A 27,573-nucleotide genomic window follows, 5' to 3' on the forward strand; every position below is an offset into this window, starting at 1 on the left:
CAGAGGCAGTCAGGAAATCTCTGTTTCAGTTCCACTGCTGTGCTGTGAGCATTGTGATAAACACCGAGTTTTTCACCAGGTTTTTCAGAGCACCGTTCATAACTGAACACAATCACTGTGGCAACAGTGCCTTTTGTTTTTACCAGGTGTTACCTAGCTGTAGCGCTTCCTCAAGTGCTTTAGAACTAGTTACTTTGTGCAATCTTCCTTTTTTGAATTTTTTTACTTATTCATTGATTTATTTTTGTAGTAATGTCTTAATTAACAATTCTTACAAACCAGGTATAGAACCATACCTCCACAAAAGTATCAAACAGTAGAAACAGATCAATATTGGGGTAATCTCAGCAAGACACCCTGGATGGGAAGGGAAGGGGATTCCATAAAAATAGTATTTGATAATAATAATAGATATTACAACAACAACAACAACAACAACAACAGCCGCAAAAATTTGTATGTAACTGGTATATGTTGCATAAATATTCAGGGACAATGGAATAAGGGGTCAGAGAAGAAACCGGTTCTGTGACGCTAGTGCTGGAAATAAACGAAAATAAACAAAAAGAACAGCGCACTGCCCGCATGACCTTCACAGGACGAAACCCCAGCGAAGAGAAACGCGCAACTGTGCAAAAAAAAAAACCTCGCAGGTAAGGGTGTAGCCTGTGGGGGTGCGGTGAAGCGTGCGCCAGAGTCGGGTTCCCACAGCTTGGAACAGGGACAGACGCGAGACAGTTCTGGACCACTCACGGCCGCACTCCGGCTCTTCAACGTCAACTCACAAAAGTTAATCGCGCCGACCGTTTCATCCACTTTTTTTTTTTTTTTTTTCACATTAAAGGTCCTCCAACATCCCCATTTGTAAGCCTCGATATCTAGGCGCGCTGCAAGAGACCACTATGAAGTACCGGACGGTGGTCATGTACACGGAGATCGGGTGTTTCGTGCTGTGCGTCTCCGGATGGATCCTAGTCTGCTCCACCATGCCCACGGAGTACTGGAATTACTCCACCGTTGACAGCATTGTCCTCACCACTTCAAACTACTTCTCCAACCTCTGGAAAGACTGCATTTCCGATTCAACCGGCGTATCTGATTGCAAAGAGTTCCCATCAATGTTGGCACTAGAACGTAAGTACGATCTCTTCATTTCCTGCTTTACAGAAAGGGAGAAGGGCTAATAATTAGAAGGCGATAACAGATATTTTGTTGTTCTTTACTGCGAGTTTTTTAGGAGCCTCACACTGTGCAACTAAGGATTTCCCTCTATCAAACTGTACGAAGGTGGGAGGGTCATTTTAGGGACGAACCAGATTTTTTAGGAATAGGAACTCGAAGTGCCCAGATTAATGTTACTATTTAAAGGAAGTCCTTGGTTATTCCAAAAAAGTGTGAAAATTATCTCACAAAAAAAGAAATAAACCGTGGTAAAAACTACATGATAAAAAAATAAAAATAAACAATCTCTATGTTAGAAACAGTGGTTATCTCCAATGATCCTTTCTTGGAATAAACAATAATGAAACACAATACAAATTGAAACTATACAACATTTATCATTCACACAAGCACTTTTGAAACCACTTTGCCGTGTGCATGATTTCTATCTTGATTGGGGTGAGCTTTGTAACTGAACTGTAAATGTACTGAAGCAAAGCGGTGTAGCCCAGTTGGTATCTGCGTGCTCAATGAGGTACATGTATTTTCCACTTTATCATCTACCATATATTTCCCTATTGAATATACTTTTTTTTTTTTTACATTCAGTGTACTTTTGAAGTGTGAGAAAATTAAATGAAAACCTGCTGTTTAATTACTATACTACAATTAAACTATATTATAAGGCTAAATAAATATATAAATAAATAGATCAAACAGAGGTCAGGAAGGTGAACAGAACAGGTTTTATCTTCTCAAGGGAATTATTTCATATCATTCAACCCTTATAGCAAGCTGTCCTTTCAAGATAAGAAATTACAAGATATACTGTGATATTAAGCTGTTCCCATGAGATAATATCTCATTCCCTTGAGATATGAAGTCATTTCCAGGTGAATATTTAAATATTGTTACGCATTACTGTAAGAAGCATAGTGCGACATTTAAAAATGAAGTTAGTAACAGAAATTAGATCCCAAATGATAAAGGTGTTAACAGTGATCTCAAATAACTTTTTCCTGTGTCTGTGTATGAACATTCATGTTTTTGTGTTTGTATGTACTTGCTTGTGTATGTCTGTTTTTGCATGTCTGTGACTGTATGTGTGTGTCTCTGTTTGCATGTCTGCGTCTGTGCATGTGTGCTTGAAATTGCTTGCACGGTGTCTCTTCTTATTTATGGGTGCCTGTGTGTGCATTCATATATCTGTGTTTGCTGGTGTCTGTGTGTGTGTGTGTGTTTTGGGGTTTTGGTGTGTGTTTGGTGTGCGTTCTGGTCTGTGTGGTGTGTGTTTGCTGGTGTCTGTGTTTGCATGTGCGTGTTTGCGTGTGCGTGTGCATGTTTGCTGGTGTCTGTGTTTGCGTGTGCATGTTTGCTGATGTCTGTGTTTGCGTGTTTGCTGGTGTCTGTGTTTGCGTGTGCGTGTTTGCTGGTGTCTGTGTTTGCTGGTGTCTGTGTTTGCGTGTGCGTGTTTGCTGGTGTCTGTGTTTGCGTGTGCGTGTTTGCTGGTGTCTGTGTTTGCGTGTGCGTGTTTGCTGGTGTCTGTGTTTGCGTGTGCGTGTTTGCTGGTGTCTGTGTTTGCGTGTGCGTGTTTGCTGGTGTCTGTGTTTGCGTGTTTGCTGGTGTCTATGGTTGCATGTGTGCGTGTTTGTGCGGGGTCTCTGTGTGCGTGTTTGTGCGGGGTCTCTGTGTGCGTGTTTGTGCTGGGTCTCTGTGTGCGTGTGCGTGTTTGTGCGGGGTCTCTGTTTGCGTGTGCGTGTGTGTGTTTGCGTGTGCGTGTTTGTGCTGGGTCTCTGTTTGCGTGTGCGTGTTTGCGTGTGCGTGTTGGGGTCTCTGTTTGCGTGTGCGTGTTTGTGCGTTTGTGTGCGTGTTGTGTGTGTGTGCGGGGTCTCTGTTTGCGTGTGTGTGCGGGGTCTCTGCGTGTGCGTGTGTGTGCGGGGTCTCTGTTTGCGTGTGCGTGTGTGTGCGGGGTCTCTGCGTGTGCGTGTGTGTGCGGGGTCTCTGTTTGCGCGTGCGTGTTTTTGCACGGGGTCACGCGGTTGCCAGTGTACATACACGTGTGCCGGGCCCTCATCATCATAGCGATCATCCTGGGCTTCTTCGGGGCCATCCTGGCCCTCGTGGGGATGAAGTGCACCAAGATCGGCGGCTCGGACATCGTCAACGCAAAAGTCACATTTGCAGCGGGGATAAACTACCTGATCTCAGGTAAGCATCCACCCTTTAGCACTGCCCTATTCGATCAGCTACGCAGGCTAACATCTACAGCAGATACGGAACTATAGCATGTGCAGTGTGTCAGGTAGATATTCAATTACAGGACTGAGAAAAAGTGCTGTATCTTAATACAAAAGTACAGCTGTGCATTGGTCTGCTTGGGATTCAAACCTACAACCTACTGGTTAAAAGTCTAATTCCCTTCATTCCCTTCGTTCTTTTTCTCTTGTCTAGGGTTCTGTGCCATGATCGCATTCTCCTGGTATGGAAACAAGATAAGAGCCGAATTTGTGGACCCGAACTACAAGGCGCAGAAGTAAATCTTATCAGCTTTGAGCCTTAAAATACCCTGAGTCTCAATACACAATCAGATTACATGCTGGCAAATTTCCACAAAATGGCTTCTAAAGAGCCAGAGCTAACAAGAGCAACTATAAGGAAGAATAACAATGATCAATACCACAGACCACCTTGATAAATGTATACAACACTTTGTTCATTTTCAAAAAACTGAAGACAACAAATTAATCTGTTTGTATGTTACACAAGATATGATCACAAGATTATAAGTATGTTACTTAATTGTTACACAGTTTTATTTTTATTTTTTTAAAGATTTGAGATCGGAGCAGCGGTTTTCGTGGGCTGGGGGGGCTCTTCCCTGCTCATAGTGGGGGGGTTCGTCTACAGTTTCTTCGCTGGAAGGGAGGGCCTCGGCTCCAGGTACAAATCTGTGCAATCTTTGTTTCTGAGAGTTTTACCACTCAGAAACCGCCCTGAACTGTCCTTACACACCCCTCTCCCTCTTTCAGTTCAAAGAACCCAAAGAAGCCTGGGTCTAACATCACTGCTCGAACCCGGCGCACGTACATGCTGCCACCCCAGACTAGGGACGGTGGAGAGAGCCGACGGACCAGGGCCAGCAGAGATCCCTACGCCCAGACTGCCAGATCACTCATTAGATACCCTTACGCCCAAACTGCCAGATCACTCAGTAGAGATCCCTACGCCCAAACAGCCAGATCACTTAGTAGAGCTCCCTACGCCCAAACCGCCAGAACCCTCAGTAGAGATGCCTTTGTCTAATGCACTTCAGTGAAGATGTCAATGTCTAATGCACCACATTACAGGTCGATGCAAAAGGAATACCTTCTGAATATCAAGGAGACAAAACTTAGTTTTAAATTTAGTTTTTTTTTTTTTGATAATTCAGTCACTATCTGCAAACAGGAAACAGAATACTGAGAATTATAACTTTAAATCGGCACACTGCACATAGTTTACACCGTACAAACCTCTCTGGGCTACAGGTACATTCAGTGGTTTGCCCTGAATTTCAGAGACTTGCACACAAAACCTGGGCAATGAAAATACACTAAAACTGAAATAATATTTTAAAATATCCAAAGGTAAACTCCCTCTTTAAAACTGAAACTTACCATATGTAGCCTAATGACACTTCACATGCTGAACAGAATAATGGCAACTGTCTTACCAATGAACTCCACCTATTGGCATAGCAACTGATTAATGAGTGTGCGCGTTATTTACTTTCTCCAGCAGAGGGCAGTAATGATTATTAAAATGCATGGGAAAATGTTAATTTAAACAAAAAATTGTTAATGTGCTTTGTGTAATAAATATTTTTTAAATCTGTACTGTGTGAATATGATCATTTAAAATAAGCATTTTTCTCTTTATTTTTAAAATTATAGTTGGAGTGCAATTTTAATTTGAGACATTTGAATAATTTGCTTCTGGACTTTCTCAATTATAAATATGACAGTTTTGCCTGTTCTTTAATTGCATTCATTTATTAATAAGTTAATATTTAAGATAAAATTTGAACTGAAATAAAATGAAAGCATCATTATGAACAGAAAAATTATTGAGAAGTATCATTTGGTTTCTTGGAAAATATTTTTATTGTGTAAATATTCATCTACCTGTACATATGAATAAATGCTTGTTTATATACATATAAAATGCTTCATGGCTTTGTAAACTGCTTTATAAAATTAAAAGTACAAATATATGACAGAATACTTTTAAAGTACACTTTCTGGCACACAAGTCAACATAACACATCCTGTATTGCATGAAAAACATCACATATAAGGATCATATGTAAGCAACATACAATTATTACCTCAATTATGCGTTTTTGTGACTGCTACAACACTCACTAAAGACTACCACACAGAAATATGAAAAGTACATTTGTTGAGTCTCCAATGGTTAATCATATTGTGTACATGATACTAAAATGTGTGAGGTAGCTTTAAAACCTCAAAAAATATTGGGCGCTATAATAACACAAACACAAGCTAGCGCAAATCCACACTGCTTGAGTGAGCGGTATTACTAATCCACAAAGTACGCTCAGTTTCCAAGTACACATGTACATACTAGAGTTGAGAATACACTTTCATATCGGTTATGCGCTTCTGTTAATGTTTAAGTTATGGGCATTCATTCATTTACGTCAACGTCAACAAATTCATAACAGAAGACAGAATAAGGACAGAATAAGGACACAGCAAAGACGAAATGAACAGATCTTGAATGAGCTTGGCTAATGCAGTCAGAGCACAATCCCTTCACTCCTGGTTGAATAAAACCTGGTTTTAGCTCCTGGACTGAGAGGCCATTTATTGCTAGCTAGTGTGTAGCGCATCAACCCAGCCAATAACATCAGCGCTGAAGACAAAATTACTGAGATTACTGTCCAACCCAAACCACTGATACTACTGCTTCTTCCTCAGTCCACAATTACTCTGTGAATTTTGAGCAAACTCATGAAAATACACTACATATGAAACTATACACTGGACATATTTGCTTACAGAGTTAAGCAAGAGGATGTCTTCAGTCATCGGAGGCAGAAGTGTCAAAGGAAGTGGGACTCTAAAGGAGTGCATGGGGTCCCAAAATGGGTCTGATTAAAACCCAAACCATTAGAAGACTTGGTGCCGTCATTTTCTCTCGCCTTCACTGGGAGCCAGTTTACAAAAACAAGGCATCTAGAATCTTCCATTATTGCTGTGACAAAATCTTCAACACGTGAACCACCATAAGGAAGTAGGGTCTCGGCAGGCCGGAATGCTGGTCATATCTGCCCTTAACTTCTACACCCTGTCCCACAACCAAATCCATTAGTGATATTTCAGGTGTCCTGATTTAAATGGCCAGACAGATGGGCAGGGGTGATAATATAAGCTCCCCTCCCACTACAGCACCACTGGCAGTGGGCACTAGAATAGGCACAAAGATTAAATGTACAGTACATTAGCCTCCACACTTGCTGACAGTGTTCTGCTTTATTGGTAACGTTTGTCATTGGTACAAGGACACAGTAAACCTACAGACAGTCTGTTGATGTGCTGTTGATATGCTGTTTATATGCTGTTTATATGTGTGTGTGTGTGTGTGTTATATGTCATCATCGCTCCAGTCACTGACCGTCACCAGACTGCTCTTCAGAGTGCTGCTGGTGCCTCCTTTCTGTAGACCTGAAGGGAGAGACACACACAAGCACTGAGGGGCATAACCTAGCCATGCTGCTGTCTGTACTGTCAGAAAGAGTTACTCTAAACAGCACATGTTCACCATCAACATTTTAATGCATGAATTATGAATTTCATTTTTATTTATTTACTTTTTTTGCTGTGCCAACTGCATCTTACCACACAGAAGCTCCTAAGACAGGCTTGAACTAAGATGGGTCGGAAGAAGACTGTTCATGTGCACTTAACAGGCAGACATGCAAGCAGCTGAGCGACCAGCAGAGGTCACTAAAAACCATGAGATCCCAACAGATACCCCACTAACCCTGGACACCGTTACTACCAACGCTGCCTACGCCTGCTGAGCTGCACAGGAAGAGTCTTCCTCCGGCTCGTGTCTGTACGAGGCTGAGGCACGGTGTGATAACCTGCCACTGACATTAGCTGCTGTGGAGGAGATCACATGCTCGCCTGTGCTCTACCGATTCGATAAGGCTGGGCAATGAGATCTTTTATAAATGACTGGGCAATCCAAAATGAGGGAGAAGCAGGGGAAGAGCATAAAAAAAGAAATAAATAAATGAGCAACGGTCATAATAATGGACTGGCTTTTTCAATCAATCCCCTGAATTCCCAAGAATCACTCTTAAAACCACAAATACGCAGATTAAAACAACACATTTAAAAAGGTCAGACATCACAAACAGGCTTTTACACATCTTTCATTTATCTACGCGAGTCTGTTGTTTTCCCCAAAGCTGGCACACATTAACTTCTCTCCTTTAAAAATAAAAGCTGACCTCCTTCCTGTCCTTTCCCTGTGGAAGTGCCCCAGACGCTGGTGTTGGACGAATCCAGGCTCTTTTTGACCATGACCACACTGTCCTGTTTGGGCAGCGACGGCTTGTCCTCCAGAGAGGAGATATCCCAGTCATCATCGTCATCCTCGTCTATTTCTGTGTACTGAGGAACACAAACGGCAAAGGAAAGTCAGCAGTCACAAAATTTAAATGCAGTTACAAAACCTTTTTTCACATTTTATTTTAGAACACACGTCTCCCTGTAGCACAGGTGTGTTTCGGCTAATGCAGTCCTCCACAGCATGGTCAACAACCACAGGTTTAATGGATATTTCAGTACCACAACTGATACCTCAGCAATCTACATCAATCGGCAGTAGTATTAGCACAGGTTCTGTCAGATATCAGCAGACATTTCCTGATTCAAAAGTGCCACTGCAGCACCCAAAGAACACAGAAATATTTGAAGCGAGCCCGTAAAGCTCACAGTGTTTATTTTAAAGCACAGAGGAGACCAGGGGTATCCTGTGCATTAATCACTGCAGCTCACACCTTGCCCTCACAGGTCTAGCTGTCTGCTCCTCACACAGGTACAGACCTGCCCAAGGCTTCCCCACCTGCGATTAGCAGCCCTGCTGTGCAAACACACGCATTTCATGTGTGTGAGTAAACACAGACAGGCAGGCTCTTCTGCTAGAGATCACATAGAGAGGACATAACTGCACTCTGTTAATGAAATCAAGCCCACTGTGAAGAAAAGAAGCACCGTCCTGTGACATGTTAAGGGGCTCGGTCCAGGTCACCATGACTGATATGGCAGCCATTACACATTGTAGTAGAACTCTGCATGTGTGTTTAACCCTTTAAGTGTTCTTAACTGAACATTCTAACGCTGATGGAACAATCACTACAGTTAAATGAAAGCAATGGAGTTCTAGAACACTGAATTTAGAAAAAACTTCAAAGGGTTAGCTGAGGCCTGTCCCTGCAGGCCTGCTCAGACCAGCGCAGGCTCTCACAGCGCAGGCTCTCAAAGCTCAGCGTCTGCAGCCAAGCGTGTGAAACGGTCACAGACGGTTCAGCGCTGGGGCTGCTGTCACCCTGCCTTTGGGATAAACATGCGGGCGGGGAGGAGCAGCCCGTCTCCAGCTCAGAGCAGTCTGTCCCCAGCTCAGAGCGGCCCGTCTCCAGCTCAGAGCAGTCTGTCCCCACCTCAGAGCGGCCCGTCTCCAGCTCAGAGCAGTCTGTCCCCAGCTCAGAGCAGCCCGTCTCCAGCTCAGAGCAGTCTGTCCCCAGCTCAGAGCAGTCTGACTCCAGCTCAGAGCAGTCTGTCCCCAGCTCAGAGCAGTCTGTCCCCAGCTCAGAGCAGCCCGTCTCCAGCTCAGAGCAGTCTGTCCCCAGCTCAGAGCAGCCCGTCTCCAGCTCAGAGCAGTCTGTCCCCAGCTCAGAGCAGTCTGACTCCAGCTCAGAGCAGTCTGTCCCCAGCTCAGAGCAATCTGTCCCCAGCTCAGAGCAGCCCGTCTCCAGCTCAGAGCAGTCTGTCCCCAGCTCAGAGCAGCCCGTCTCCAGCTCAGAGCAGTCTGTCCCCAGCTCAGAGCAGTCTGACTCCAGCTCAGAGCAGTCTGTCCCCAGCTCAGAGCAGTCTGTCCCCAGCTCAGAGCAGCCTGACTCCAGCTCAGAGCAGATGCCCGTGTGGAAACCCCACCTTCGTGGCCACGGCGGGTGAAATCACTGCACTGTGCTCACCAAATTAAATTACATAATCTCTCACGTGTGTGGCACCTTCACGCTTTGGCCTGGACACCAGCAAGGGCTCCAGCGACCCCTGATTTAATGGAGCATTATCAGACTGATCTACACTGCTGACCAGGCTAGCATCTGCATGCAGCTGCGTTCAGCTCGAGAGGCTCATATTCACCCAGAGCCCCTGTGCTCTTTCAGTCCAGCTGATTCTGAAATCAGACACCGCTTTGGGAGGGAAAACTAAACACTACAGAGACAGAGAATCTAGAGAGAGAGAGAGTGAGTGAGTGAGTGAGTGAGTGAGTGAGTGAGTGAGCGAGACAGAGAGAGAGAGAGCAAGTGAGAGACAGAGAGAATCTGAAAATAAGAGGGCAAGAGGACATGGAAAAAACCAGCAGCTCACATTGTTTTTGTTTTTTTTACCCCCCAGGAAGTGCAGGCAGGCTCACTTGATTTCACAACCAGTACACAATGTTCACCACCCACAACGATAATTCAGGAGGGATTCTCCTTTCTACTTTCAGTTATATAACATAAAATGTCATAAGAAGAAAAGAGATACACTTCAAATCCTGATAATCGGCTGTAGGGGGTCTGAGTATCCATCCCAACCGCAGGAGGTTGTTTGTTTAATTCCCAGCCAGGCCCCCACATTAAGACTTTAAAACAGACTCGCATAACTTGGCATTCAGCATTGAGATGGACTGTGGGTAATGGCCCCATGATATACGGTCATTCTGCTCAAGAGTTATTACAAATAACAATGGATTGGATTTTAAAAGAGGTTTGTACCTCATCAACTAAAAGCACTACATACTGGAGGGTGAAAGCCCAGATCAACTGACAGCCAGTGTGTAAGTACACAGTTGGGTGAGGCAAAGCAGCCATTTTGTGCCAGAACACTGGGCGAGCCCAGATATCATAAAGCAGAAACAGGGACCACCCCTGCGGACCACCTACACGCAGAAGCTACCAGAAACCTGCTTCTTCCCCAGGCCAATTTCCACCCCCGGGTGTTATGCTCGCTGGCTCCGCCCCCTCTCCTCACCTTCAGCTCCTGCACCGCCTCCCTCACCGCCGCCTCCTTGTTGCCTGGCAGCAGGGCCACGCCCCCGGCCGGCCGCCGCTGGCTCCGGTCCTGCAGCTGCCTCTCCAGACTGCGGCTCAGGTCCTTCACCAGGTTACCTTTCGGCACAGGAGCGGAAACGTGTCAGCCCCCCGGGTCATAGGGCCCAGCGCTGGCACACAAGCGGCTAAACCTCAGCCCCTGCAGACCCCGCTCTCCACAGGCTGGGAAGAAGGCTGCACCACGGGCTCTACACACTCTCCAACTGCTGTGATGCCTCCTTCCTGTCCGCTAAACTACAGGATGTTCAGATTTATAACAGGAAGTTACATATTACAGGAGATTCTATGTTACGGTAAAGCGTGTCTACTGTCAGTTAAGCATTTGCTCACTCCTGTAAATGAATTCTGAGGAGGTGCATCTAAATGAAATGTTTCGGTTTCAACAGCTGAGGGAGAGTGTTTGGTGTTAAGAGCATCCAGCTCAGCAGCAGGCCAGTAGAGTATTTGTGGCTCCACGGCTCTTGGACAGGTGAGGGGGCCTGCTCACCTTGGGAGGCTTTTCCCATGATGCCGTTCTGCCCTCCGTAGCGCTGCAGCTGCCGCAGGTCGATCTCCTCCATGACACTGCCCTCCGACCACTCGCTGTCGCTCTCCGCCGACGCCGCGGTCGCCATGACGCTCTGGGCTGCGTCCTTTGCTTCGGCGCTGTGGCCCTGGGGCCCCCCCCGCCTCAGTGAGGGCCCCTCCTCCTCCTCAGACTCCTCGTCCGAGCTGACTTCTGCAGTTCTGAAAAAACCAGAGTGCAAATTTGAGTCTGGCGTCCTTCCTCCCTCCTCATCCTCTCGCAACAGCCTCAAACACTGTAACCGGCTCTGTCAAATAGCACTGTGCAATGCTACTTTTAAATTTATTTGACCCCTATTAGTTTTATTTTTAAACTATTTATTTTATCAGTGTCAGGTTGAGCTCATCAGAGCAACCACCTCTGTCAATGCAGATAACATTTTTCACAAAATAACACACATAAAGTTCTGGGGTTCAAATGCTGTGCCCTGCCTGGGATTTAAACCTGCAACCCCCTGGATTACTGAGTCTTCTACGCCTCAGTGTGTAATCTGTGAGGGTGAGCGGCAGGCACTGGGCGTGGCACGCGGGTGAGGCAGTACCTGGGGGTGGAGCTCTTGGGCAGGGTGCTGTTCTTGCTCCTGGGGGCGGGCTGGGGGGGCTGCTGGGGGGGCTGTTGGGGCCAGGAGGGGCCCGGTTTGGACACCACCTGCGTAACCCGGGAGGGGAGACTGCTGGACCTGCTCCTCACCTGAGCCCCTTCTGATGGAGTTTAAGAACGAAGAAAAAAAAAATGTCCTGATTCGCACACGGAGGACTGGCACGGTCCCGGCCCGTTATGAATGTTTGGGTGGGCGGGGGAGCGGGGGGGGGGGGGGGGCTCCCCCCAATCGCAGGACGTCGGCGCAGCGCCGGTCGCGAGGCCGCGTGACCCGACGGGGGGGCGGGGGGGCGGAGGTACCGTCTGGGGAGCGTCTGGGTGGGCCAGGCTGCTCTGGGGCGCTGCTGCTCTCCCTGTCTCTCTCTATGGCCCTCAGCGTCAGGCTGTGGGACAGGTCCTCCCGAAGGCTCCGGTACTCCGGAAACATCTTGGCCCTCCTCTCCCTCTCGGAGCGCAGCTTGGCCAGCACGGCGACGTGCTCGTCCTTGGTGAGCCTGCTCACTCCCTGCCGAACAGAAACATCCAATCCATCCTTCCTTTAAAGATTCAGAACTGCGGACGGAAGAGGGGTGGAGACAAACGGAAGAACAATCCTGACATTTTACAGTTAAATAAATATTTAAGGTGTTCTTCCCCCGTTGGGCGGAACAGCTCTTGCCTCCTTGACGCCGAGAGACTCCAGCTTCTCCGTGAGAGTCTGCTCCAGGGCCGAGCGCAGTTCCCTCTTCAGATTGGGGTTCTTCTTTAAGGCGCTGATAGGGGGCTGCTTCTTCACCGCCGTCTTCTTTTCCGAAATGCTGGAGGAGTCTGCGGAAACATCGGCCCAATCACAACCCCTCCTGGAAACCGACGCAAAGCCTCAGGGACAAAAGCTTGAATCTAGAGGGAGGCAGACTGTGTGCTGTAACTGGCATAGGAATGCTACACTGCACCCTCTCCCTACACTACTGCACAGCCGTATCAGTGTGTGACACATTAAAACATTAAAACCTACAGCAACATGAACAGAAAAAGGAGTCATAGTTATCATGAGAACTCAGCTCTGAGGAGAATGGAACTGACATGGTCTGAAAGCTTATATGTATATGTAGCTCAGTATTATAATTAATTGCTTAGAAATAATGCTATTGGTTATGCCCTTTTATGGTGAAAAAGCAGTGCCCCCGCATTGCATGGGGATTTAAACCTGCAACCCAGCCCCTTACACTGCCACACGGGAGTTTACACTGTACAGACTGAGACAGCCATGCAGACAGCATGCAACCCGTCAGGCCCTGTTACCTTTCTCCTCCTCTGACAGCTCCGTAATAGGGTCCAGCTTACCCACTGACTTAGGCTGCTCTATTTGGACTGCACACACAGGTCAGACAAACGGAAACTGCGGTTAGGGGGGCGGGGCCCAGGAGCCGGGGTTTGAGTGGCAGGTACATTTTACGCACGCGGTGGAGGCCAGTAACAGCTGTGCAATGGCCTGCATGCAGCAACTTTGTGTAGCTTTACAGTGAATATGCAACTGTGTTGCTACTCTGCAGTCTCCTCAACACCGCTCACGCTAACACAGGTGCGCTACCAGAGGCTAGACTTACCTAATAGGCCTTTCTTAACAAAGTAGCAGCATTGTTTACAATCTTGGCACATGGGCCAAATTAACAGGCCAATAAGTCTTTTGGCGGCTAGCAATTAAAACAGTCATGCGTGAGTAACGGTGACAATGTATTTTACACATTAAGCTCTCAAATCAAATTCTTTTAAACTCTGTTAAAAATGTTAAAGTGCTGTTTCTTGATGACAAGGCAAGGGGAATGTCACTCACCAGTGACTGGTGGCTTTGGTTTAGGCTCTGGAGCTGTAACAATGACTGAAACAGTAGAACAGAAAGAGGGACATGTATTACCGGCTGATCCATGAAATGATTGTACCCAAACGAACCCCCGCAGAGCAGGAGAGCTACTCAGAGCTACTCAGACACACCTGTAGGCTCAGCCACACGGACCGGTAGATTTGAGGTGAACTGACTCATCTAAAGGACAAACAACAACAAAAAACCATTAAATAAAGCTGACTGAACACAAATGAAAATGCCTTAATTAACATATCCAACCCAACAGCTATATTTTATCCATTGACGTTTCTAGTGTTTATTATTGCAGAACTCTAAAGTAAAATGCCCTTATTTTCAAAGGGCAAAACAAGCGCATTTGTAATTGTTTCATGGTTCTGTAATTTCAGTTACTGTTGGATGTACAATACAAAATCAAACACTCTACTCAGACTTCGCTGTGTCTGGCTCCCAGAAAATAAAATTATGCTTCCATGTCCATCAGATTCATAATTTAATTGCTTAATGATCCGGAAATGAAAAATGGCCACTTGTGACCTTTAATAAAATTGACCACAGAATGGATGTTACTTCAGCCCGCAGGAGCGCTCGGTCCTGGCTGAATTTGATTTGACTGCACTGCGCTTTCTCCCCAGAAGGGAAAGTCAGGGCATGGAGGCGAGCGCTTGGCTCTTATCGGTGGCTGTGCGGGGCCGGGGCCCGATACAGGATTTCCTGAATGAGGCACTTCCTGCCGCTCCGGACGTGCTGACCTGCTCCCTCTGAGAGGCGAGCAGCTCCCTCTGCTCCTGCAGCTTCCAGCTCATCTCCTCCAGGCGCCTCCTGCTGGCCTCCTGCTCCTCCGTCACGCCCCGCAGCCGGCGCAGGTCCCCCTGGAGCTGTGGAGGGGCACAGGCGTACGTCAGACCAGCCGGCAGAGGAGACGGTACGAGCCCACCGCACTTCACTTCCCGGCGGCCATTTTAGCTGTGACCTCGCCAGTACAGCCATGGAATGTTAATGCTGCCACTGGTCCTTCTGATTGCCTCAGACCACTGGTTACCAAAGCTCTCCCAGTGTACTCCCAGCAGGATACAGGGATTTCATGTGTTTCCCTTCAAGCACACCTGATCACCTGCATCAGGTGTGCTTGAATTGGAACACATCAAATACCCAGATCCGGCTGGGTGTAACCGAGGAGAGGATGGGAACCACAGCTTTAGACTTCAGGTGATTTTTTGAAATTATTTTACCACAGAATCATTCAGGCTGGTCACTTTATCGGTGAGAACTGCTGTTTTGATCACTCAAATTACCTATAATTCTGGAAGTGCTCATGTACATTTTTTCTTCTACTCAATTTTTTTTCTGTTTAGATTTGTATCCAAACCAGTTTTTATTAAATTACTTCAGATTTTATTTTATTTATTGTGTCCTGGGTCACATGAGGCCTAGCAGACTTCTCATCATGTTCACATTAGCACTCATGCTTGCATTATTACCCAGCCCATATAAACTTGTATCTCTCTGGTATTTACCCAACTGCTCTTTACCAGGCCTTTACCTGGTTAACATGACTGACTTTTACCTGATGTGTACCTGACTGGTGTTCACCAAACCGATGTTTACCTTGCTCCTTTCTCTCTCGTGCTCTTCCTGGGACTTCTGTAGCCGTGACGCCCACTTATCGTCCTGCAGAACAAGAACGCATCAGTTTAAAAGCACAAGCCACTGAAACACACCTCGTTTCTGATTGGAGGAGGAGGACGAGGCCACACCCCGTACCTGTTTCTTGAGCAGCAGCTGGAGCTTGCGCACGTCGTCGCGGTGCCGCTCCTCGCTGCTGGCCTGCAGCTTCTCCTCCTCCAGAGACCTCATCTTCCGGCTGCTCTCCTCCATCTCAGAGAGGAGCTGCGGGGAACAGGGAGACCAGCCGAATAAGGAATAGCGTCATGCCAGACACCTTACCACAGAGTCCACACACTCTCAGCTCTGTATCATTATTTCATAATACGGCACCCAACGAGGGGTTGTCCATTTCCAAATCCCACCCCAATTTGGAATGTCTAATTATCTGCAACGGCAGCATCTCTACTCCAAAATGCGTGGTGATGCCAGGCTGCTTCTTTTCACACCACAGAGTTCAGCTGTGTGAGAGCTTGCGTTCCACAGCTGCCCGATCGACCAGCAGGGGTCACTAAGTAGCAATTAAATGGGTAACCAGAACAGACAGTACCCTCCCGTATTCTGAGCAATGCAATCGCCAACTGCACAGCACTCTGTGGAGACAGCGTGGTGCCTTCACCGAATGCGCCACCCAGCAGTTAGTCAGCTCTGTAGTTTTAACACCAACAGTCCCGCCTTCCTGACAAATAAACCTCACAATCCCAATAACATGTATCTCCTACACATTAATTTAAGAGTTTGAGCAAGTACAACACTGTGGCAACAGATGTTCAGGTAATAACCAGAGCCTTCTTAAGGGAAGACACAAGGAACGTAAGCACTGAGTGTGTCTAAAGGCCAGTTCAGAGCAAAGGTTCACGATATGATGAAACCGTCTTAGAATGTTGCAGAAAGAAATTGTGTGAAATATCCCGTCTGATTCTGGTGCTTGCAGTTGTTGGCAAGCGTCAGTGCCAAAATTACATTTTTCTAGCAGTAAAGTGCAAACACAGTGATCGGTAGTGTCCGGTCCTCACATTGACTTGTGATTTATACTGCTGCAACTCGGTCTTGAGTTCCTTGGATTCCTTCAGGAATATCTCTCTCATCTCCTCCATCTGACGGCTCTGTCGCTCCCTCTCTTCCTCCTTCCACCTCTCCAGGCACTTCAGCATGTCCTCCTCCTTGGACTGCTGCTCCTGCTCCTGAAGCAGCAGTGCTGTTAGTCACAGCAGATAGACAGAGGCCAGGCCCAACCAACAAAACGCCTGCCGGCTTCAAGCAAAGCTCAGCTGAGCAGATCTCACTGGGCAAACGTTAAAATGCATACGTCAGTTATCCTCGACAAAAGCAGTGGCCCATGGATTGTTGCGTCTTTGGGACGCAGGATATTTCAAAATCTGTTATACATTAACTCAGCTGCATTCAGACAGAAATAACAATTTTGCCATAATATGCCAACTCACAATAATAACAAAATAAATGTATGTCTTTCAAAATTTCATTATGACACTTGCAACAGGACGAAATAGCGGGATTAGCAAGATTAAATAAATGACAAATAATGTTTTGGCGTGCTGATCAAAACAAATTTTTGCCACACAGGCAAGTATTTAAAAACCCTAGGAGCAATTACAGGTTTAATTTACTCGTGTTCAGCCTGCTAGCTAAAGAGTGACATCTGGTTTTTTACTTTTCATTCAAGTTAAGCACTTCCTCTTTGAATCTTGCAATGCTACCAACAGCTGTAAATACTATGGTCAATACACAACACAAACATCAGACACCGAAAGACGATTGGCTCAAAGAGACAGGAGAAATTATTTTGTTATGGTTCAAGACTGGGTCATTGCCCATAGTAAGAAAATACCTCAGAATATGTGCATTTATGGAACATAGTGTATATTTTTCTCCAGCATTTTGGCTCTATTTTCTGCATAAAAAACACAGAATCCTGCATTAACGTGACCACTGAAAAGGGGAAAAGGCTTGCTGATACCAAACAAAGGTAATGTGTTGTGATAGAAATGATTACTGGAATATAATGTATACTGTGGTGGCATTTAGTATGATATAGTGTGATGAAATGCAGTATGCTGTGGGGTATGTAGTGAAATGGAGCGTGATGGAATGTGGTGGAATTTAGTATGATATACTGTGATGTAATGCAGTATGCTGTGGGATATGTAGTGTAATGGAGCGTGATGTAAAGTGGTGGCATTCAGTATGATATAGTGTGATGTAATACAGTATGTTGTGAGATATGTAGTGTAATGGAGTGTGATGCAATGCAGTATGCTGTGAGATATGCAGTGTAATGGAGTGTGATGTAATGCAGTGCGTGATATGAGTGTAATGAGTGTGATGTAATGCAGTATGCTGTGATATGCAGTGTAATGGAGGTGATGCATCAGAGTGTGTGGATATGCAGTTGTATGAGTGTGATGTAATACAGTATGTTGTGAGATATGTAGTGTAATGGAGTGTGATGCAATGCAGTATGCTGTGAGATATGCAGTGTAATGGAGTGTGATGTAATGCAGTATGCTGTGTGATATGCAGTGTAATGGAGTGTGATGTAATGCAGTATGCTGTGAGATATGCAGTGTAATGGAGTGTGATGTAATGCAGTATGCTGTGAGATATGCAGTGTAACGGAGCGTAATGTAATGTGGTGTAATGCAGTGACACAGTTACCTGAGATGCCTTCAGCGTGTGGGCCTGCTGCTGCACCTCCAGCTGGGACCTGGTCAGACTTAACTGCTCCTTCAGCTTGTTAATCTCCTCCTGCAGTTTCACCGCCTGCACCTTCCTCTGCTTCTCAGACATCAGCCCTGAGCACACAGAAATAAACGTTTCACTACACTACCACACACACCACCATATTCATCCATCCATTCGTTATCTAACCCGCTTATCCTGGTCCGGGTCGCGGGGGCTGCTGGAGCCTATCCCAGCATGCATTGGGCGACAGGCAGGAACACACCCTGGACAGGTCGCCAGTCCATCGCAGGGCATTACATATTCACACAAAACATTATATTTGACCTTCCAGTCGATACAGTTTTGAAAACTGATTTCTCAAAGTCGCCTGAATAGCGAGATTAGCATAACACAAATCAAAACTACAGTTTGTCCAGTCTAGCTTTACTTCCTCAGGTCCCAGGATGCATTGCACTCACTGATGTCATACTCCTCAGGGTGGCGGCGCTGCATGTGGCTCTGCAGAAAGGAGCTGTTCATGAAGGCCTTGTCACAGCACTGGCACTGAAACACACAGCAGCGCTCGCATTCAGGCTTATTCAGAATGTTCATGTTCAACTCGCAGGCTTCTTCAGACTCACAAAACTTACATTTTACGCGCTACTCCACTGCATCTGTACATTTCGTGGAGCAATTCAGATTAAGACCCTGGATCGGGGGTATATTCGTTTCCCACCCCCCCACCCGCTCATTAAATTTCAAATAAAACATTATTTGGACGTGCACGTGCACACACACACACACATGCATGCAAATGATACTTCACTGTGGTTTATCAGAATCACAGACTCAGCTGACCTTTATTGGGAGTTGAGGCTGAAAAATTGCAAAATAATCTGCATATTTTAAGAGGGCATTGGCGCCAGACAACATCCCCTCCCACTCCCCACCATCAAGAGCCAATCAGAACTTGGTCAAGTCAGTCAGCTGTGGGAGATAGAGCACTGCAGGTTTCCTGGGAGACCGGCTCGCGCTGATTTTGTGTCACCGTAGTGACAGGGCAGCTTGCACACCGGCTCAGCAGATCGCGCGGTGAATTTCCCCCGCCAGTTCTGCTCGTTTTTGCGTCTTCATTCAAATTTAACGCAGCTGGCATTGACACCGTGTGGCGCCACACGCCTTCAGACGCGCTCCAGCGCAGCCACCGCGCGACACACCAGACGCGTCTCCAGCGCCGATTACGTTTAGCCTCGGCAATTGCCTGAAATAACACCGCGTCGGAGAGACTCTTCCAGAACAAGACGAAAATCGTCTGTGAAATTGAATTAACTGGTTCGGGGGACAAAGGCAATAAGGGAATCTTCGCTTGGTGTGTGCGAGGAAGAAACGCAAAAAAATAAACAATGGGCCTATTCACAGCATCGGAGCATACTTTCTACAGCGCGCTACTCCACTCTGTTTACAGTGCAGTGGAAGTAAGCAAGCACACACAGGTCTCTGAGCTGTGCTGTAATGTACAGGCCGCTGCCCGGTGGCTGCTCACTCTACAGCTGTCATTTCCTGTGGGTGTGTAAAACGAGCCAGCTTACGCCACGCGGCTCGTCACCGGCAACAGCGTGCGATCTTTCCCTCTTGGCTGTTTGACTTTCTATTAATTATTGAGCTGTCCTGGGCAAATGTCATCAAGCTCCCTCGGTTAGCCACACTATTGAGCCCTCACCTAGCAACCGTGCTCTGTCACATGGGGCTTCAGGTGTCACCTTGGCAACGGCTAGCGCCAGTCACCAGTCCCCACAAAGCGGAGGAGAAAATAAACATGCGTCCGGCCCCGGAACACGCCCAGCCGAGCATCATCAGGCACAGACAGTGAGGAGAAGCACGGTGGCCAGAGCAGTTAACAGGCAGAGTGAGGGCCAGATTACGAGCATGTAGATAAGGAGGATTTTCTGACATATTGAGTCACCGCACTTTTGTAAGGGGATTAACAAACGCTTTGTCACCAGCTGACACCATCTGCTCCGCTACAAATCCTGTTTATCACGTCTTCAAATAAGGCCAATAATGACCTGCCGGTAAAAAAAAGCGGTAAAGGGGGAGGGGGAGCTGCGTCTCTGGGTCTGTCTGAGATTGAGAGGCCGCCATTTCCTGGTTCGCGTCTCCTCGCGGGGTTCCGTTTGAAGGAGAGGCGTCACATCCTTGCTCCCCCCCCCCTCCGCAACGCGAGAACAAACGGTTCCGCGAACAAAAACGCCGCCCCTCACTGACACACCAGGAACAATGGCTGAGGGGGAACCACAGCTGGGGGGGGGGGGTTTGGGGGGTAGATTTGAGGGGGGGTGGGGTGCCAAACAAAGCAAATGGTAATACACTCACCATGCCTGCAATCCATTGCATTGCATTACATTCAGTTAGCAAGCGCTCTTGCCCAGAAAAGACTCACAGTATGAATTGTGTTCAGTCAGGACACTACGAGCCTCACAGCTCCAGAACAGAGCGGTTTGTGTTTTGTGGAGCAGGTGAAAACCCATAGCGTAACGCATAGCGCCAGGATCGTTCACGGCGCTTACCTTGTGGTAGCCGCCCATGCCGGCGTTGATCATGGACTGCTGGGAGACGATGATCTTCTTCCTCTGCTTCAGCTCGTCCTTCAGGCCCTTGGTGTCCTGCACCTGCTTCTGCAGCTGCGCGTGGAGCTGCTCCTTCTCCAGCGCAGCGGCCTGCAGCTTCTCCTCGGCGGCCTGCAGGCTGTGGGTCAGGTAGTCCTGGGAGTGCAGGAGGTACTCCACGGTGAGCTGGGCCAGGCGGAAGAGCTTGAGGAGCACGGGGTCCACGGGGTTCTGGCAGTGGGGGCAGCGCTCGTGCTCCACGCTGCAGAAGGTCACGCCCATCACGTGCTCCTGCAGGGTCTGGAAGTCCAGCTCGCTGGCCACGCGGTCCACGTCCACCGCGCTGATCCGCCGCCAGTCCACGCTCTCGCGCCGCGGCCGGAACTTGAAGACGGGCACGGGGGGAGCCCCCGACATGGCCGACGCCCCGGGGGCCAGCCCGCTGCTGGAGGAACGCTGGCTCTGGGGGGAGTTCAGCAGCGAGGGAATGCCTGCCGACGACTGCCCCCCAGGAGGTTCCGACTGGTAGGGGTAATACACGCTGTTGTGAAATGGCTGAAAAGAGAATATTTACCAGGTTGAAAATTAAAGCTGTAGCACGATTCAAATAAAAAAAATATTTACCATATATCCTTTTCTTCTTTTAAATAAAAGCTGTCCTTAAATTTCAATGGAAAAATAAAAAAAATGAGCCACAACAGAACGGTATAGCTCGCAAAACCAGGAGGTCGTGTAAAAAAGACAGAGAGAAAACAGGAAACGGTGGAATGCGTGTCGGTCGGCAAATAAGACAATGGTAGGAGAAGAGAAAAAACAGTGGCAAGCCCAGAGGTGAATACTAGATTTTCTATCCCAGATAGCATGTCCCCCCCTGCAGATGTTGCGTTTTGCGCTTACCATCTCTCTACCATCGCCGTCTCTGACGCCGGAGAGAGCGATACGTCCTCCGGTGCCTCCCCCTTCAGTTCTGCGCGACAACACCGATCAATGCGTCCTCACAGTCTCCATGGAAACCAATTTGCGTCCCACTTCAGAAATCAGCACGGTCGGGGACTATTTTTAAAACGAGGTTAACGTTAGCGAATTAACATGTCACCTGTTGGAACCTGTATACAAAAACATGTAACATAGCTAGCTAACTGAATGTCACTGAAACGTGTGACATGGTCAGTGCAGCATTAACCAAATGGTGACGTTTACCACAAATTCACACGTGGCTAACCTATGATTAAAACAGCACCCAAAAAGCTACCTCTAAATCACATTTTCCTACATTAAAGTTCTTAGCTGACAGATACAGCATTTGACTATTAACGTTAGCTAACACTCATCTGTTATAATTTGTATAATACGTGGCTTAAATAAACAAAACGCTAGCCAGTTAGTCTATGGTTTGCTTACTACAAAAAAATGTAGTAAACAAACAATAAAACCATATATTACACTTCCCATCCGTTACATTAGCTTATGACATATAGCTATCTAAAATCAGTGCATGCAATATATCACCACACAAGGTAGCTATAATTAGCTAGCTAAAAAATCAACGCTGCATGTTTAACAAACCAGTTGCAAGCGTGGCCCCTTCTGTTAACGTTAGCTAACTTTGTAGGCTAAACTTAAGTAAAAGCCGCTTCAAATGCGTCCTCGGAAATTACCTTTCCTTCTCAAACACAGCCCAGTCATGTTGGGACAGGCACTTAAGTCGAACAAAGAAGGAAGACATACCGACGATCACATTTAACAGTGAGGTCGTTTCTCGTCTTAAACCAAAATGGGTACAAAGCAAACTGCTCGCAGGTAGTGGCGGGGTTAATATTATGCAGACTTTCTACGGTCAACTAGTTGGCTATCTTGCTAATATTTACTTCGCTAGCTCTGTCACGGAGTAACGGAAGTTGGCAAGACTAACGGAGAATCCATTGCTAACGTTACCCTATCGAAATAGAGTTTCCTCGTTATAAAATGACAATGAGATTATTACATTTGCGTTAGGAAAAACAGCGGTAGTTACAAAGTTTCCAAACTTACCCCAGGTATGTAGCTATAATGGTTCACTTAATTTAAGGAAATTATACTAAGGAAAGAAACGTTGAATTTCATATAAAAACACAAATAAGGGTTTTGATTACACAACCGTGCAGAAGTGTTCTTGGTGCGGATGGCGATGACGTTGTTAGCTGGAGCTACATTCCTAAACCTTCTCATCACAGCCTCCATCTCCTCTGGGGTGCGGGAGGGGGAAGGGAATTCAAGCAGTGCAAGGCCACAGATTTTGGGGTCTGGGCGGGGGCACGCAGTAAGGGTGGCCCAAACACAAAAACTGTTTTTTGAAAGTAGCGTATGAGTGTTGAGTCTTGCAATGGGAAGTACTTAGCCATCTAAAGTTACTTAAATTAATCTATCACTAACGGATATGGCTCTGCGATTCAACTTTAACATTAAGCTTGTTGATTTTATTATTTTATTTTCACTTCACCAGTAGTTCGTAAGGTCTGTTCCACGGTCATTAACTCAAACTGAAAATACTCTGTAGCAATTAGGTAAAACGTGTTCGCGGAGACGTTTTGCATGAAAGTAAGAATTGCTAGTTAACTACCTAGTTTTATTGAATGTTACTAGACATCAAGGAAAGTAGCAGACCATGCTAACTGAGTTTGTACATAACTGATCGCTAGAGTAGGCTACTTGTCTATGCCTGCATTGAAATTTCTCTTTTGTGCCCCTTGAGAAAAATAAATAAGGCTGAACATTATTATTTGGCTTCCGGATTGTAGCACAGAAGTTAGAACGTTACACCGACAAATAGCCTGGTTTTACAGGAGAATGTTGACTCCCCAACATTAACACAGCCAAACTGAATAATAAAAATAGGATTAGATGTTTCCGTTAATTTTAATTAGGAATTATTTTCATACATTTATTTTCATTCTCAAGTTTTTATTAAAATGTTTAATAATTAGGCCTACTCTTATTAGCCTAGTAAACATTTTTATGATTGACTGTCATACTTAAATACGGCTACTAAATCGCTAAATTGTCAGCAAAATGACTGAAATTGTTCTAGAACTGTAGAATAAAACAGTTTGCTCTACAGGAATCTATTCGCAATTTTTTACTCGTGTATAGGCTACCCAGAGGAAATTTGAACAGAACAATATCCTATATGTAGCCTAAATGCGCATTGTCTGTGCCTATTGCTGCAGCAATATCCATTTCCCATGAATGGTATAATACAGATTTATTGATCGATTGATTCTTTACTTGTAGCGTTGAGTCATCTGTGAGCATTACTTATTTCTATGTTGGCTTCTTCGCATTTCTCCGAACCCAAATGGATTTCTGTAATATTTTTCATAATCTCTTGCAACTGCAGGTCTGAAGTAGGCTACTATTTTAACAGGATTGCTGGAAATGTGAAATATGACGCGATGAAGATAATCATAATTCGTTTCTATATTCCCTATATAATTGCTTCTGTCATTTTATTTTTGTAGGCTATTGCCAAAAAAAAAAAAAACAGACTAGCCTACAGCTCAGTTGTTTTGAGGTTTTTTGTATAGCAGTGATTCCGTGTTTCTCAGGAAAGTTACGTTATTATTTTAAAACTGAAAACGTCCCGACATCGAAAGCGATCGAATCACATGTAGGCTACTCCTGTCCGGCAAATAGTTCTACAAATGGATATCCAAGTTCAAATTTCGCTGAGAATGTAGCTCTTTTTTGAGTACTTTGTGCCCTCTAGTGGTTAATAACTAATAATGCATTCCAACTATTCAACCCAAATTGCTTCCGTCACCACCGCAGCCGTCTCATTCTTGAAGAAATGTCCGATTTTGACTAGGCTCTCTCAATACAGACATGTCATGTTAGCCTTAGTCTTAATTAGGCAAATAAATGAATAATGTTTCTGCCATATATAAAAGAACAAGGACTTCAAGGTGAAATCAATATATTCTCGTTCCATCAGAATGGAACAATTATCATCAGTTGTGTGTCCTTGCTTCCTGTGATTATCACGTATCTGTATTAGCATAATTCTTTCATTAGTTTCTGCCGCCATTATCTAGACCCATTGGTGTCTTTCAAACATGATTTTTGAATGCATTTTATCCTGAAAAATGAAATCATTAAACTAGGAGAGACTAATATTTCCCAAGGCTACCAATTCAACACCGCTGAATTGTAAATGGAGGCAGACACAGCAGGGTAAGATGTAAAGCACTGCACAGATCTATACAAATAAAGCTTTTAAATCAGATTGATTAAGCTAAACTGATCTGTGTTTCCATATTTTATGGAGCATCAGTGTAATTGGGGTCATCAGCTATGATGAGAATGAGAGAACGGGCAAAAATATACTATATTTGGCGGTCGAGATATAGCTTATTTCTAATAATCATCTAAAAATGCTGAAAATCAGTTTTACAAACAACAAATGTACATTAACAGCAGTGGATTTAAAGTGGAAGTCATTTTGGGGTGGGGAGGGATTTATAAAACACATCTCTCTCACACTGACCAATGTTTGGGCCTGGTGCCAGCTGGGCGTCTGGAATGGCTTACCCCCGCCTGTCTGAGAGTAAGATGCACATGCTGCATTCCCCAGCAGCGTGATCAGGCCCATGAACCCATTCACCCTGCCGCTCAGACACCTTTTATCCTTCCCGTGTGCCACCTCCCCCCTCCCCCCAACCCAACCCAGACAGCCTGGAACACATCGCTGACTCAAATGCTGAACAGTGTGTCTCTCCTCAGAACCATGGCTGCACATCCCTGAACTCTGTCAAAAGATTCATTCATTACATCATGATAGGAACAGTGTATTAATTACAGGTGATTGTGACAGTGTATTAATTATAGGTGATTGTGACAGTGTATTAATTACAGGTGATTGTGACATTGTATTAATTACAGGTGATTGTGACATAGTATTAATTACAGGTGATGGTAACAGTGTATTAATTACAGGTGATTGTGACATAGTATTAATTACAGGTGATGGTAACAGTGTATTAATTACAGGTGATTGTGACATAGTATTAATTACAGGTGATGGTAACAGTGTAGTCTTTCTAGGTGAAGTTAAACCTCCCACCTGCAGCTCAGGCTGGCTACAGGGGCTCAGTTGATCTGAGTAATTGTTATTGACCGGTGAGCCATCACCCTGCCAGCTGAACCCCTCTGCTTTTGCATGATGCTGCAGAACAGTAATTGGCCCTGGCACAGTCAGGATCCAGTTCTGACTGTTCAGCATGTCACTGCCCCGCCTGCTAATGCTCTGAGAGGAGGTGCCACACGGGACAGCCAAATATCATTCATTTAATCTTCTCCTTGCTCTGAAGCAAGGGGCCACCCGGGCGTGATGCAGCGATGGTCTAACGCTGGTGAGAGAGGGCCCTGCACACCCTGCGCTATGTCTGAAAACACCAACGGTGTGTTCATCTCCCGAGTGACTCAGACATAATGAAACACAGCATCGGTGTATTCCTGAGCTCATTCACACCAATCTCACGTCCACTGGGGAGGTGTTAAAGGACCTGAAATGGCCTCATGTTTCAAACATTAATAATGCAACCAACCACAAATACACCTACACATAAATGGACAAATCTACATACAAATACCCCCCCCCCCCCTCCACACACACACACACACACACACACATATACACACACAGGGAAACACATACAGACACACACACACACACCCTCCCGCACACATTAAACCAACACACACAAACTCACACACCCAAATTGTATGTTTCAACTTTGTTTGTCACGTCTCCAGTGAGAATCAGCTCAAGCACATACAGCACCAATGAGGTGAGCAGCATTGGAACACTGACTGATAAAACATGTAGCGTTTCATCAAAGATCAGTAGAGAAATAACATGGTGGGGAGCACACAGAAAATGAATCTAATGTGTAGGGAAAATAATACGCGTAGGGAAGGGTAATATACATGTTATCAACACAAAGCCCTACGTTTCAGCAAAGCTCTTTTTTTCTCAAGAGAGTACTGGTGACATTCCTGTCACTGAATTATAAGCAGGTGCAAAATCCTTTCTGGTAATCATTTATTCTCACCTAATTATTGGCAATGCATACGATGTGACCAGCCAAGCATGCAACTCATTTACCAGACACCTTCAGATTCTGGCCTGTATCCTGTTACCAAGTGTTTTTTGTGAAGTCCTACTCATTTATTTGTACCCTTATAACTGGAGTGAAAATGATGCGAGTAAGTATGTATGTAATGTACAGAGATGTCATTCTTTGTGCTTTGTGTCATTTGTCCTGATTTGATTCCTCAGGGGGAAAAACACAATGGTTGCAAATCAATGTATTTTAGAAAAGCACAAGAGTAGAATTGATGCAACAGAATATATTTGGATATTTCAAGAATCAGAACCATAGCATTATAGCGTTCTATCTGCAAGTTGTATAGCTCCAAACTATCAAGTGTTATAACTTTCAGGTCCTGTATCTTAGCATTGTACGGTGGGTGCTATGTACTCTATGCTAGTTCTAATATATGAAAAAAAACAATTTCAGGTATTTAATCTGTTTCATAGCAAAAACAAAAAACATTGGCATGTTAAGAACACATTTTTCTTTTTACAAAAATGTCAGAACCCTGCAAGTCTAGGCACTTGATTTATTAAGGTTTTTACTAAACGGCAACAATCAGCAAAATGTCAGTCAACCACACTGGCCCCTCCCACCGCAGCTCTGGGGAAACTCCTTGGCTCCGCCTGCCTGCCCATGGCCTCGGGCCAAGGCCACAACACTCTGATGCACTGCTCTACGCTAGCAGAGGCCGTAATAATGCCAGATATGATCAAAATCTGCTCAGCCCTAACAGCCCCGCTGCTCCCCTCTGGTTCCGCTTCACTTTGCTGAGCGCACCATGAACTGTCCCTGGGAAAAGAGTCCGGGGCCTGAAGATTAGGAGCATCCAGGTGGGCAGCCGGGAGAAAGCTGGGGGCTCGGCTGGTGGTCTCTCCCAGAGCAACAGAGGCCACTGCAGCAAAGCCACTGGACTACGAATGTGATTG

General features: G+C 45.8%; 2 protein-coding genes across 5 annotated transcripts; one reads left to right on the forward strand and one right to left on the reverse strand.

The window, feature by feature from the left end:
* Nucleotides 1-655: 655 nt before the first annotated feature.
* LOC135241004 (claudin-10-like) lies at nucleotides 656-5,036 on the forward strand. Of its 2 annotated transcripts, XM_064311094.1 has the most exons (5): nucleotides 656-1,134; nucleotides 3,208-3,369; nucleotides 3,613-3,694; nucleotides 3,994-4,101; nucleotides 4,191-5,036. In XM_064311094.1, the coding sequence occupies exons 1-5, from the start codon at nucleotides 903-905 to the stop codon at nucleotides 4,462-4,464; spliced, it is 858 nt and encodes a 285-aa protein (XP_064167164.1). In that variant the 5' UTR covers nucleotides 656-902; the 3' UTR covers nucleotides 4,465-5,036. The 2 variants fall into 2 exon arrangements, with proteins under 2 accessions (XP_064167164.1, XP_064167163.1); XM_064311093.1 differs by lacking the exon at nucleotides 656-1,134 and having other exon boundaries at nucleotides 2,465-3,369.
* Nucleotides 5,037-5,279: 243 nt separating this feature from the next.
* On the reverse strand, nucleotides 5,280-22,885 carry dzip1 (DAZ interacting zinc finger protein 1). 3 transcript variants are annotated; one of them, XM_064311090.1, is made up of 19 exons: nucleotides 22,545-22,885; nucleotides 21,411-21,566; nucleotides 20,475-21,068; nucleotides 18,387-18,471; nucleotides 17,902-18,038; nucleotides 16,242-16,409; nucleotides 15,325-15,450; nucleotides 15,169-15,231; nucleotides 14,313-14,438; nucleotides 13,692-13,740; nucleotides 13,534-13,578; nucleotides 13,002-13,070; nucleotides 12,379-12,527; nucleotides 12,021-12,225; nucleotides 11,662-11,821; nucleotides 11,043-11,281; nucleotides 10,476-10,612; nucleotides 7,685-7,847; nucleotides 5,280-6,890 (listed from the first exon to the last, which is right to left on the reverse strand). In XM_064311090.1, the coding sequence occupies exons 2-19, from the start codon at nucleotides 21,411-21,413 to the stop codon at nucleotides 6,811-6,813; spliced, it is 2,598 nt and encodes an 865-aa protein (XP_064167160.1). In that variant the 5' UTR covers nucleotides 21,414-21,566; nucleotides 22,545-22,885; the 3' UTR covers nucleotides 5,280-6,810. The 3 variants fall into 3 exon arrangements, with proteins under 3 accessions (XP_064167160.1, XP_064167161.1, XP_064167162.1); XM_064311091.1 differs by lacking the exon at nucleotides 22,545-22,885 and adding an exon at nucleotides 22,172-22,423; XM_064311092.1 differs by lacking the exon at nucleotides 13,002-13,070 and having other exon boundaries at nucleotides 22,545-22,878.
* Between the last annotated feature and the right edge of the window lie 4,688 nt (nucleotides 22,886-27,573).

The sequence above is a fragment of the Anguilla rostrata genome, chromosome 15, assembly GCF_018555375.3.
Source record: "Anguilla rostrata isolate EN2019 chromosome 15, ASM1855537v3, whole genome shotgun sequence".
NCBI classification, from domain to species: domain Eukaryota; kingdom Metazoa; phylum Chordata; class Actinopteri; order Anguilliformes; family Anguillidae; genus Anguilla; species Anguilla rostrata.

Bases quoted from the DNA above. Each gene is read 5' to 3' on its own strand.
- LOC135241004 (XM_064311093.1), top strand. From the start codon at position 2,790: ATGGTTGCATGTGTGCGTGTTTGTGCGGGGTCTCTGTGTGCGTGTTTG. The intron at 3,370-3,612 runs GTAAGCATCCAC...TCTCTTGTCTAG, and splicing joins GATAAACTACCTGATCTCAG to GGTTCTGTGCCATGATCGCA. The intron at 3,695-3,993 runs GTAAATCTTATC...ATTTTTTTAAAG, and splicing joins CCGAACTACAAGGCGCAGAA to ATTTGAGATCGGAGCAGCGG.
- dzip1 (XM_064311090.1), bottom strand. The intron at 13,071-13,533 runs GTGAGTGACATT...CTGTGTGTGCAG, and splicing joins ACCAAAGCCACCAGTCACTG to TCCAAATAGAGCAGCCTAAG. The intron at 12,226-12,378 runs GCAAGAGCTGTT...TCTGTTCGGCAG, and splicing joins AGTCTCTCGGCGTCAAGGAG to GGAGTGAGCAGGCTCACCAA.